This window comes from Silurus aristotelis, assembly GCF_946808225.1.
Source record: "Silurus aristotelis genome assembly, chromosome: 26".
Classification (NCBI taxonomy): domain Eukaryota; kingdom Metazoa; phylum Chordata; class Actinopteri; order Siluriformes; family Siluridae; genus Silurus; species Silurus aristotelis.
In genome coordinates, this window is record NC_139599.1 from 7201582 (window position 1) to 7214411 (window position 12830).

The following is a 12830-nucleotide window of genomic DNA, read 5'->3' on the forward strand; positions in this document are numbered from 1 at the left end:
ACGGTTCAGCATCGTATGATTGTGTATTGTGTATTGTGTATTATTATTATTATTATTATTATTATTATTATTATTATTATTTTTATTAATGGTTAATTAAAATAGCATAAACAGGATAAATAAACAATGTTGATTGCTTCTTGACTGGGAAAATCCATTAAGCTGGACTCCTCATATGTTGTAGTAACAGTGTGGGTCCTTAGTATCTTGTTGATATATGAATATATACAATAGTGGGATGAGTAAATTAAAACTGCATGAATGAATTTGCTTCAAGTGCTTTTAGTTGCTTTTAGTTCCCACCACTGCAAAAGGCCTCTCAGAGAAATGACACTTTGTGTCAGGGAACCACCGGCCACGCCTCCCCTCAGCACTCAGCACACTCGCAGTGCCTCGCCTTCATATTTATCACCTTCACCTGTCTCCAATCATCACCCTTCCTTTATAAGGCCCCCATTCGCACTCATTTACCATCTGATTTACGGTTTATTCTGGCGATCATCCCTGAACTGCCTGTGTTTTAGGAATATACCCATTTTCCGGTACATGCTGCTTCCTAGCTTCTATTTGTTTCCCAAGGCTAATAAACATCGTATTCTGGTTTCCATTCTTGTCCTGTGCCAAATTTCCCTCATAGCTGAGAGCTTAATCTTAATGCAGCTTATAATGTGGGAGAGAGAGAAAGAGAGCAATATAGATGTAAACTCAAATTATAATTGAAAACAACAGATACAGCTAGGGAAATGCATCGTTTAAAAAAAAGTGAGTTGTGTTATATGTTGGTTCTATACCACACAGTGATGTGGTTAGTGTGATGATTTTTGCATTTGACTTTTATCCCGTAGAACTGCTGGAAAGAGACAGATTGCAAACATAAAGCAAATTTTAAGCTCCAAAAATCTTTATGTGATTCAAGTGGCGCTGCACTTCTTTACATCAAATTAAATCATCTTATAAAAGTATCCAGACATCTAAAAACAGGCACAGGCACAGGCCATCGAATGTCACACACCACATCAAACTCAATTAAGTTTCAAATGAGTTTGAGGAAGTTCAACAGGGAGTTCAACAGTTTGTAAAAGGAGGAAGTTATAGAAGGTATGTGTGTAAAAGGAATATAGGGCCTTTGTACACAACAATATGTGATAAGTGTGTGACAGTATGATTGTGTGTGAAAATATGATAGTGTGAGTGTATAATTGTATGTATAATTGCATGTGGTAAAATAATGGTGTGAGAGAAACCAAGCATGACTTACAGCACAGTATAGATGCACTGCACTGTACATGTAACAATATAAAGAGCAAAATGGGTCAAGCATGTAAGCATAAAGTAAATATAAGGTATTGTATGAATAGGTATTATATTCACATTGTCACTTAGAGCAAGTAGTCAAAGTAGTCAAAGAGACAAGTAGTCAAAAAAGATGCAGTGTTTTCAGAACTCAAATCATGCAAAGAAAACAAGTTCATATTCATTTTTAAACAACTTAATACTCATATTTTAGCTTAGGAAGAGTTCAGAAATCAATACCTGTTGGAATAACCCCGTTTTTTAATCACAGCTTTCACAGACTTTATTCCATTCCTGTCAAAATAATTCAAGCAGCTCAGCTTCTTTTAAGGGCTTTTGATGGCCATCTATGGGGTTTCAATATTTTTTATTTTATATTTAAGTCTGGGCAGGCCATGACACATTTATTTACATTCACATATAGTTGCTTGATGGTGCTGGCATTTAAACTTGTGACCTTCCAATCCAGAGTGCAATAACCTTAACCACTGAGTTAACACCTCCACACCTTGATTGACCTAGCTGTGTGCCATGGAACATTGTTCTACTGGGGGAAAAAAAAAAAATACCCAGGTTTGGGGAACATTGTCGGAACATTGTCAGAAGTTTTCTTTCAGGACAACCCTTGTACATGGCTAGATTTGTGAGCCCTTCACAAAGATAAACATCTCTCCAAACACACTTAGATCTGCACTGGTTAAATTTGACACTGTGGCTTATAGGCCCCTCTAGGTATCTCTTTAACCATTAGACAACCAGGTTTTGGGCAAAGCTAAAAACTAAAGCAACCTGACTCTCACTGTATCCCTCTGCCAGTAAATCTAGAATTAAATCCTTATTTTTATCACTTAAATCTTTTCTTTTTCAACTCTTTTGGCATGGTCAATAGTTATCACTATCCAGCTTCACAGTCCAGCTTGTCCTATTACAAGAGCGGGGTTTTTTATAGTTTTCCTGCCTGACATGTTGAAATGCTGATTTAAAAAAAGATTTAAAGAGGTTTCTGCAAAGAAAAGTATAATTGAATGTACTGTATAGAATAGTATAATAGAATATAGTAAGAAAAACACAGTGTTCAGATGCAATTATTAAAATGAATTTATCGCTTTAAATAACAAATAATTACAATCATACGAAAAATGCAGTAGATAAATACAATATTACTGAGCTGTTTGAGAACAAAGACAGTAGTACATTTCATTCTTTCACCATGAGTGTATCGTTTGGGCTAACCATAAAAAAGTAAAATAAATTTATATATATATATATATATATATATATATATATATATATATATATATATATATATATATATATATAAAATCACATACAATCAAATATGTCTGAAGAGTAGTTGCTCAAATGTCAATACTGAGAATTTAAAAAAGAATAATAATAATAATAATAATAATAATAATAATAATAATAATAATAATAATAATGGATAACATTAAATTTTTACATAGCCTTTCTCACTTCTCACATCCTAGACAGCTTTACTGCAAGAAACAAGAAACAAAAAACAAGAAATAACAACAACAACAACAAAAAAAAAAAAAAAAAAAAAAAAACACGGTATAACAATTTGGAATTTCTTACATGTTTTTAGAATTCTGATCAGCAGCCCTAAATGTATCTGAGGTTAAAGACGTGGAATGCTTTTTTTTTTCAGCTGACTCATAACAAACCCTAATCCTGGAAATTGATTTTGTGTGTCATGTAACAATTCTTGTAAAAATTTAAGAAGTTAAATCCTTTGTCCAATCAGGAACTCAAGAATATTAAACTTAATCCTGAGCCTATTTCAAACAATTTAGAATATACATGACTTAAGTTGACAAAGTATTCTAATATTGATTGTCTCAATGCAACTGGTTTCAGCTTTATGGCTGTTAAATTAGTGTGTTATGGTATGACATACCCTCAAAAAAATATTTTTTCATCAGGAAAAAAGGATATCAGATTTTAACTCTGCATTAGCAGTTTATATATTAAGTGTTAAGACAAAATGGATGTATTTACATTTTTCCTGAACAATAGAAAAAAACCATTGTGCTAAAAGAATTGCTTGGTTTGATTTTTGTATTTAAATTTTAATATAATGAGGTTATTAATATGTGATGCTCCATGTGGGGTGGGGGGGAACTAAACTAAACTAACCAACCAACCAAACAAACAAATAAACACAGAGGAATATGTGATCGTTGTCATCACATACTGCTAAACTATCACATGGTATGGGGGATTTCTCCAGATTGTTGGTGCACATTTTGAATTTTTATGACAGGATGCTCCTCAAAAACACATTTTAAAGCATCACAATCAGCCACGTCACTTGTACATGTTTTCAAAATAATGGCAAGAACAAGAAATGGAATTTCACAGAAATACCATCCTCCATGAAAAAAAAAAAAGATCCCTCGTTTCAAAAACACAGCGAAGCACAACTGCAGCAGCGAGTGGAAGTGACTTTAATTTGTGTGTGCTCATTTCGTCAAACCGAGAAATGAGGAAACAGGCATGATGCTTTTCTCAAATGAGTCATAACGAACCCGAAACAAAGTGAAAATCACTTTTGTCTCTAATGGGCGGAAAATGTGTCATGCTTCTCAGAAAATCATGAGTCGGGAACATTATGCAACAAAGGGGGAGGGGGGAAAAAACAAAACAAAGAAAAATTATGGAGATAAATATTGCACCTCCCTACGCAAACATCCCAAAATTGTTGAGTTGTCATATTTCTTCCTGTGGTTTAACATTTCTCGAATTTTACTTCGTGGAAGCCTCTGATGCCTTTGGTCATCATTTTGACATCATAACAGAAAAAAAAAAAAAAAAAAACACCTTCAGTTTGTGATTTAAGTAACAAGAAGGAAAATAGCTGACAAAGACATTGAGCATATGTACGAACTCGTGGGAAGTTGCTCGTTTCTCCCTGATCAGCCTGACCAGTCAGTGTAGCGAATGATGGTGATGTAACTTGAGAATGGCTGCACATCATTATACTTAATCCTCTCCTTCTGATGTGTTTTTATGGCGAGGCTGTTCTTAGCCTTGATGTGTAACAGGAAGAAGGATGAGAGATGGGCATCTTGCTCTGTCTCGCTGAGTGGCCTTGTGTCAAAGGAACCACTGTAGTCCTCTTGACCTTCAGGATATCTGAAATCCACGTAAAAGCTGAGGTCTACACTAGAGCTCTTTCCATCATTTTTAAGACTGTATGTCAGCTGTACATAGACCAGATAAACACCCGTCTGCTCCACTGTTATCCACATCTTGTTTTCATCCAGGGAGAAATTCTTTTCACACCACTCCTCCACCAGGATCAGATGATCATCTGTTGCAGAGTTGTTGCTTACTGGATACCAAACAGAAGACTCATTTGTGAGTCAATACATCAGTATCATCACTTATATTTCACCTTCTATTTAAGCAAGTTAGCCCAAGTTAAAAGGGCTTGTGGGTTATACAGAATATCAGCAAGACTGCAATATTCAGTGTAAATACCTGGCTGTGAGTGCAATATAACAAGACATTACTTTATATTTAGTGACATCTCAACACTATAGAGGAATGGTCTGAGTCACACTCAACAGGGAGAGCTAGCTAATACTGATTACATTCCTGTTTAAAGTCTTTCTGGTATATTGAACTGAAAGGACAATATACCAGAAACACTTTAAACAGGAATGTACAAAATTCCTGTTTAAAGTGTTTCTAGTATATTGTCCTTTCAGTTCAAGTTCCTCTGATTAAAAGAATGATACCTGGTTGCTGCTGATATTGCTATCTCTATTATACTAAACATTTTAAATAAGGAAGTGGAAATATACATGGTGTACACAGATAAGTGGAGTGGTACAAACATTGAAATATTCCAGTGTGGTTATAGGAAATATAGGAACTCTTGAAAGCTTTAAAAATATATAAGTAAATACAATTTAAACATCTGGTCATAATGCAATTGAGCAAACAGACTGATTATATTTACTATATATGTAAGTGCCTTTCTTAACTTGATAGACAGGTTGCAGTAATGTGAACAGACTGTAATATACTTTTCATCTTGGTGTATGTTAGCTTTACATTCTGACAAACATTGCTTGAATTTATATATGAAAAAAATACTAGACAGCTATTCTGGCAGAACATCTTAGATAACTCATACCTCACTATCCTAAACTACAGGGGAGCCAGGGGAAAAAATGTGCCACAGAAACTCCTGGCTTAGATGACATCATGGTTTGGATTATAGATATTAATAAACCATTACAATCATACTAACAAATGTAACTATTGATCAACTGGGCATCAGTAAAACATACAGGCTGGTTTTACACATCTTTTACTGACAGGAAAGAATATCAGCCACCTTTGTTTTTTTGTTTTTTTTTTGGTAGTATGCTGATGAAATGATAGTGTGATGTTACTTTCTATAAAACCAAAGTTGCGATTCAAAAGTTAAAACGAGTGAAGTCGGCACAAATCGAAAGCAAGCACTATCAAAAACATATGCGCATCTTTGACGTCCCACGTCCTTTCCCCTACAATGAACGGGCTTTTCCATTAGGTGAATTGTATTTACGACCAAGGTGATAAAGGAGAAAAGCCTTTTTTTTTTTTTTTTTCTCGACTAACTGTAGCAAGTGGTTCAAATTGCTAAATAATACAGATAAACTGTAAAGACTGGCACGACGGTAGCTGTATAGTTTGTTTATATTTTTTGCATTTTTACTGAATAATAACCAGCTTAGACTTGACAAAGGTGCTGATAACCACTGTGCATTTAACAAATCCATCGACCAATCTTCCAAGTAACACTAAATCTGTTATAGTTATTGTAAAATAACCTCATTTATAACTTTTATATAAATTATAAATGATTTGGCATGCATTACTCTTTAAAACTGCTTTTCAAGGAACAATACAACAATTTTCGGAAAATGCTCATTTAAACCTCACCTTTACAAAGACAATGTGCAGTGGAAGATGGATTTTTGAGGATTTCCCACACTGCTGTACCTGTAGTGCAGGGGAAAGAAAAAAAATCTGACATGATGTGACGTATTTACAGGTTAATAGTAACACACTTGCAAAGGAAACCCATGCGTCATGCCAAGCAGCGTGCTAGAAACAACGAAGGAGAGAGTTACGGGAAACAGCTCTACAGCTTACCACAAGCTTGCACGATAAATAAGCAACACACACACACCAGCACCTATTAGCAACACACAATAAACACATACAAACACCTGACTCCTGTCTATAAAGAACCCCAGTCTTTCATTGCAGATGATCAGCTAGTGAAAAATAGCAAGTCTACCATTTTTACTCAATTACACACCAGGAAAGTTTCAGTTGATCTTGAAAGGAAATTCAAATCAAACACAGACCACCAACACACGACCCTAAGATAAAAAGCAGCTTCCTGTAAATGAAGCAGAGCATTTTGCAATCTTTTGCAAAGAGTCTAAATGTAAATGTCAGTGTGTCTTAGGGGAATAAAAGTGATAAAAATAACTTGCTTTTGCACTATAACCCTTTACTGTCACATACTGTCTGTATGTTTTACAAACCGGATATAAACATACAGTAATTTTCTATTTGGTTCATTTCTAATAGAGCATTGTATTGTAGAACATATTGCATGATTTTAAAATGTTATGTTTTTATATCTAGCACACTTTAACTTCTTTGTGATGATCAGCAAAAAGCCTATATTGCAGCCGGTACTGACTTTAAGGGTTTAATGAACAAAAAACAAAAATGACTATTCATGTTAATAAAATAATCTGGTAGTGTGTGAGTTTGTGTGTGGCTTTTAAACCTTTATTAAGCTTCGATTCGCCATTATTGTTACAGTAGATACCCTGTGAGGAGGATGCTGCCTGAGACAGAGATTACAATTTTTGGCTGCAATAATCTAACATTATTTCCTATCATAAGAATAAATGGGATTAGATAGGTTAAAAAATAAAGAAATAAATGAAAGTCAGTTGTGTTTGGAAATTTTGATTCCCTTGAACATGGAAAAGCTGAACTGTTATCACTATTGTTTAATCCAAACCAAACAGTTTACTTTGTTCTCAACTATTCACCCTGTAACACAGGTATATCATCTTTTACAGATAAAGTTACTTTGTATAAATTGTATAATCTGCTCTGGAAAATATTTTGCCAATTGGTTTTTGTCTTGTTGTCTCAGCTGAATAATTTGAGGAAGATCCAATGCTAATAAAAGGTCACTGTGCATGATTTTAGTTCCATAAAAAATATATATATATATATATATATTTATGTAACGTGTCCATTCTCAATTCATTTGTACAAAATCTTTAAATTGTGAAACATTAACAAGATGATTGCATTGTTAAATGTTCACTGTACAGTGTACTGGACTTTATATGTTTTTTTTATTTTTTTTATTTAATAAAAGTTACAGCTGATGTTTCAGTTTATATGTTCATATAACTGCTCTTTGTTATAAAATAAATATATGTAATAAATCTCAGTATGTTGTATCTTTTTCCTATTTGTTCTTCAGTCTACATATGAAATGTACGCAATTTGAATGATTTAAAAACAAAAAAGTACAATTTATAGAATTACAATATATTTCTGTAGATAACAATTTAATACTGTACAATTACATGATATTACAGTAGGATACACTATTTGGTAATAATATAACTATATAGCAGTAGTTCTGTAAATTACACAGAAATGTGGCTGGCCATGACATTGTTTATTTTAAGAGATATTTCTTTTTAGAAAATGATTTCTATATGATTATAAGAATAATATAGTAAGTGAAGACTTGTTCACTTGGGGTTCGGCTACAGCTCTAAGAAAAATAGCCCAACCTCAATTTAATCCGATTTTCTATTAATTCTATTATAATTCTATTATTTCTACTTTCTTGCACTTTTTACAACTGTCACAGTGCAATCATGTGGAATGAGTAATAATAATGACCTGATACGTTTTTCTTAAGTCATATGTAACACTCAAACTTCTAAAATATTGATCTCAGTAGAGCGAAACAACACTGTACAATGATATCAGTATATTATTACAGGAGAGGCATCTGTAAAACACAAATTACATTAAACTTCTCACTGTCTTTCATTTCAAAGCAAAAGAATGCAAAGCATTACACTTCACTGCTATGGAAGGGGTGTGGTCACATGTGCAGCACAATGTGTCAGCTACGCTCTTATAGAAGCTTTTCCACCAATCTCATCATATCCATGACATCAAATTCGTTTTTGCAAACTTAGTGATTGATGCAAAGTCCCTGAAAAAGCTCCAGGAACTCGTTCTAGAGCTAGATGTATTAGTGCTGGCATTTTACTCTACACCAATTTTAATAGAAAAATCCTCCATTTTATGCTTCTTTTTTTGCTTCTGTTAAATAGACAAGCTTTTATAAAAAAAAAAAAATCTAAATAAAATAAATAAATAAATATGTTCCAGCTGCTAAATCATCTTTTAATGTTCTTATTATCGGTCTAAAGTGATACAGTAAATAGCTTTCATACTGTTGCAGCAGAACAAAAAACTAACTGAAAATCATACTGGATTTTTTGTCACCGAAATAAATAATAATAATAAACTTGCTTTCTTTTTTTTTTGTTATTTTTTTAAATGTGGTTATTAGGTATGGTTAAAAGAATGTGCATAGGTGAGGGGAGATGAGTCACTGGAAACCTACCGTTAATAACTTGTCCTGAGGGTTTAGTTTCCTAGAAAGAGATAGAAATAGAATAGAATAGAGAAGTCATATATACATATAAAAAGAAAAAGAATAGAATAGAAATAGAATAGAAAAAGAGAAGTCATATATACATATATATATATATATATATATATATATATATATATATATATATATATATATATATATATATATATATATATATATATATGTGTGTGTGTGTGTGTGTGTGTGTGTGTGTGTGTGTGTGTATACATATATATATGCGCAGAAATTGTTCTCATCTTCAAAGAATTGCACTATTTAGACTCTTTCAAATATTTGCAAAACAACTAAGTTGGAATCGACAGAAGAACAGATGAGACGCTTCAGAGCACAGACAACACGCCCCCATGCAACTTAGAACCAATTCACAGCTTTCTCATTTTATACAGCAGCTTTTTAGTGCAACATTCAACAACAATAAATAGAAAAGCAGTTTAAGTAGTTACAAAACATATTAAAGCAGTTTAAAATCTTTTAAAAAGTTTGAATAACGCACTTGATCCCGAACCAAGTTTGGGAAAGAAAAAAAAAAAAAGATCGTGTCTGTTACCAAAACATAAGGCACAGCGTTATGAAACTAATCCAAGAGATTAGAGGAAAGAAGACAAGCCCTTACCCGGGACGCAATGATCCAGGTTACACAGGAGACAGTGACAGCTACCATGATCACTGCGGAAATCCAGGTAACGTGCGCTCTGGCCGCGTGCGCCATCCTCTCTCCCCTCCGCAGCACAGACTGGAAGCGCAGCGTGCGTCTACATCTGATCAAATACAAAGTTAAGGGGATCTCCCACGCATCCAAGCGGCCTTTCACTCCCCTCCACTCTCCCTCTCTGTGGCTGAGACTTAAGATGTGCGGGGGCGGCAGTTATGACACACAGAACGCACACTACCACACTGGCGCCTCCACTCATACTGGGAAAAGAACCTGCGATCTGAGGTTTCAAGCATGAGCATGAGACATGAGTGCATGCCGCAAAACAAGTGCAGGGTGAGAGCAAACTGCAATACCCCAAAAAGTCCATGCCGTGCATTGCATTCGAAGTTCCCAGATTTAAAAAGATGGCACACATTTCTTCGAGAAGCAATTTGTCCATTTATTCATTCATTCTTTCAAGGTTCATTAACACATGATTGCACACTTGCTGATTCGAAAGCAATGTAGGGTCCCCAATCCACCCATGAGCTACAGATGAGGTGGCAGTGCAACCCACTGCTCTGTGGTCTTATCACACAACATGCAACTATGCATCATTAGTCATTTATTAAATGAAAGCATTGCTGAAGTTTGCAACCACAGACACACACCTGTTGAAGGATTAAGAGTATTTACAGTATTATCCTACTCTCAGCACTTTATTTCTTTAAAATTAAAAGCACAAAAAAGTTGACATTATTAATATTGTTAGTTTTAAAGTATTGGATTATGGTACTGTATATGTGGAAATATGAGAAATTTCTACTTAATGTACTTACAGAATATGTAGAAAGTTGGGCATAGAAAGTATGCAGAACCTTTCAATATTTTTTTTTCCACAAATCTACACAAATAACCTTAACAGGTTTTTTGTGAAAATGTTTGCAAATTTACTTAAAAACTGCCAGCTCATTTATTTACATAAGTATTGTGATCCTTGGCTATGAAACTCTAAATTGAGCTAATGTGCATCCTGTTTTTTTTCTTTATTATCCTGGAATAACTTTATAACCTTCCTCTAGTCCAGCTGTGGACATTTCAATAGATTGGACATGGTCCAGAAAGGTAAAACCCAGTTTGTTTAAGCTCCCACTGAGCCCTTTTTTTTTATCACAATCTAATCAAGAGCATGAAGTTTCTCTACTGTCATGAGATAGATACTGAACTTTTAAAGTTGAACCCCAAGTGCTGTCCCTGGCATGTTTGTATTGCGAAAAAAAAAAATTCCAGGAGATCAGCAGTTTCTGAATAACATTAACTGTAAACCCAACTGGCACGAACACCAGTGACATGGTCATTGTCAATGAGGTCACATTTTCTCACTAATCTGATCTTTACTGTCATTTTTAACTGAAACTCTTGACCTGTATATCCAAAACGTGATGCATTGCACGGCTGCCGCATGATTGTCTTATCAAAACAAGCATAAAGATTAATTCAATGTGAATTATTACATTAATTTAAAATAATCTTTAAAAAATTCCTTTCTGTCACATGACACATCCATATACTTTTCCACGCACTTGTGTTTCCTCCCCAAACTGTGACCACAAATCTGGAGGCACAAAATTGTATATAACGATTTTGTATGTAGTAGCATTACATTTTCCCTTTATTCAAACTAGCAGACCCAAACCTGTTTCAGAATGACAATGCCCCTTTGCACAAATTGAGCTCTATGATGATAGCGGTGGCAGTGGGTGGGCAGTGGTGGTTTCTTCTGAGCATGTATTCAAATACCAACATCACCAAGCTGCCACTGGTGGCCTTTAAACAAGGTCTCTAACCAGCAATTGCTAAGTGTACTGTATAAATTAGATAATTAAATGTCATCTTAATAAGGGTGTCTGCCTATCCCATAAATATGGTTTACAGGGGTTGGAGTGGAAGATCTTGAGTGGCCTACTTGAGCTCTGACTTTAACTCTATTGAATACCTTTCAAATGAAAAATATTCTGTGGATAAATGTGCCAAATCTCCACAACCACAAACCAAAATCCCTGAGAATATACAGTATAAATAAACAAAATAGTTATAATTAAATGCCATTTGCTCATGAATTTGTTTCTCAAATTGTGGAGCTTATAATCGGTATTCATTCAAAAATACACTGAAATAAATGTTTGCACTTCTAAAAACTGAGCTAAAGTGGAATCTCATATAGAATGTGACTAAATATTTACAACAAGCTGGTAGAAAACAAACTGGTAGACTAAGTCCCTAAAGCAGTTCATGCTTGTATATCATGCCAATCTGGCAGTATAATATATAATGTTGTGGTTTGTGATGTGCTGAGAATGAAAAATACAATATGACTTCAAAGTTTTTCTGTGATGAACGTTTTGACTCGTACAGCTTGTAACATTTCTGCATTTTAGGAAGAAACGGGAAACCAAGACCTATTTGCCAGAGGCATGGATTGCTATCTTAATCGATTCAAAAGCCAGCTATGCTGCATACTCTATCTGTAATGTGATCTTTGAAAAAAGTGAATAACATTATGTAGCAGAACAAACAAATGGAACATGGCAATTATCATCAACCACGGTGAGAACAAACCACAGTGCTTCAAGGAAAGGCTAGCTATGACACAGAATCCATCCTGATCAAAAGCAGTTGTGTCATAGCTGTACACAATAGTGGGCAGACTGCAATCATGACTTCTCAGCCAGCTGGTAGGTATCTGATCTGAAACAACTTCACCTCTCAGGCTAGTTGGCCTTTAGAAATCTGAACATATTTGTTTCACGACCACCTTCTTTGGTTTTTCCACCAACCTCCCAAGACCACAGGGCAATCCCACATTAAATCTCTTATTATTTGAAGAAAAAAAAAAAGTCAGCAGTTGCTTAAGTGTGGGTGTTCAGCTCATGCTTGCACTAGCTTTTGCCATATGTGTGTGTGTGTGTGTGTGTGTGTGTGTGTGTGTGTGTGTGTGTCTGTCTTTGTGTTAAGGCTCTGATCACCTCTCATTTAGCCACAATTCAGTTTGATTTCCTGTCATATTTTTTTTTTAATATGACTCATGTTTATCACTTGAATCTATTTACACAACAAATGTCTTATTTCCAAGATGGG

The 12830-nt window shown here is 34.6% G+C and overlaps 1 protein-coding gene across 1 annotated transcript; it reads right to left on the reverse strand.

The window, feature by feature from the left end:
• Positions 1-2671: 2671 nt before the first annotated feature.
• On the reverse strand, positions 2672-11226 carry LOC310720684 (uncharacterized protein). Its single transcript, XM_083531463.1, has 4 exons — positions 9672-11226; positions 9008-9038; positions 6256-6315; positions 2672-4651 (listed from the first exon to the last, which is right to left on the reverse strand). The coding sequence occupies exons 1-4, from the start codon at positions 9765-9767 to the stop codon at positions 4233-4235; spliced, it is 606 nt and encodes a 201-aa protein (XP_083387589.1). The 5' UTR covers positions 9768-11226; the 3' UTR covers positions 2672-4232.
• Positions 11227-12830: the final 1604 nt, after the last annotated feature.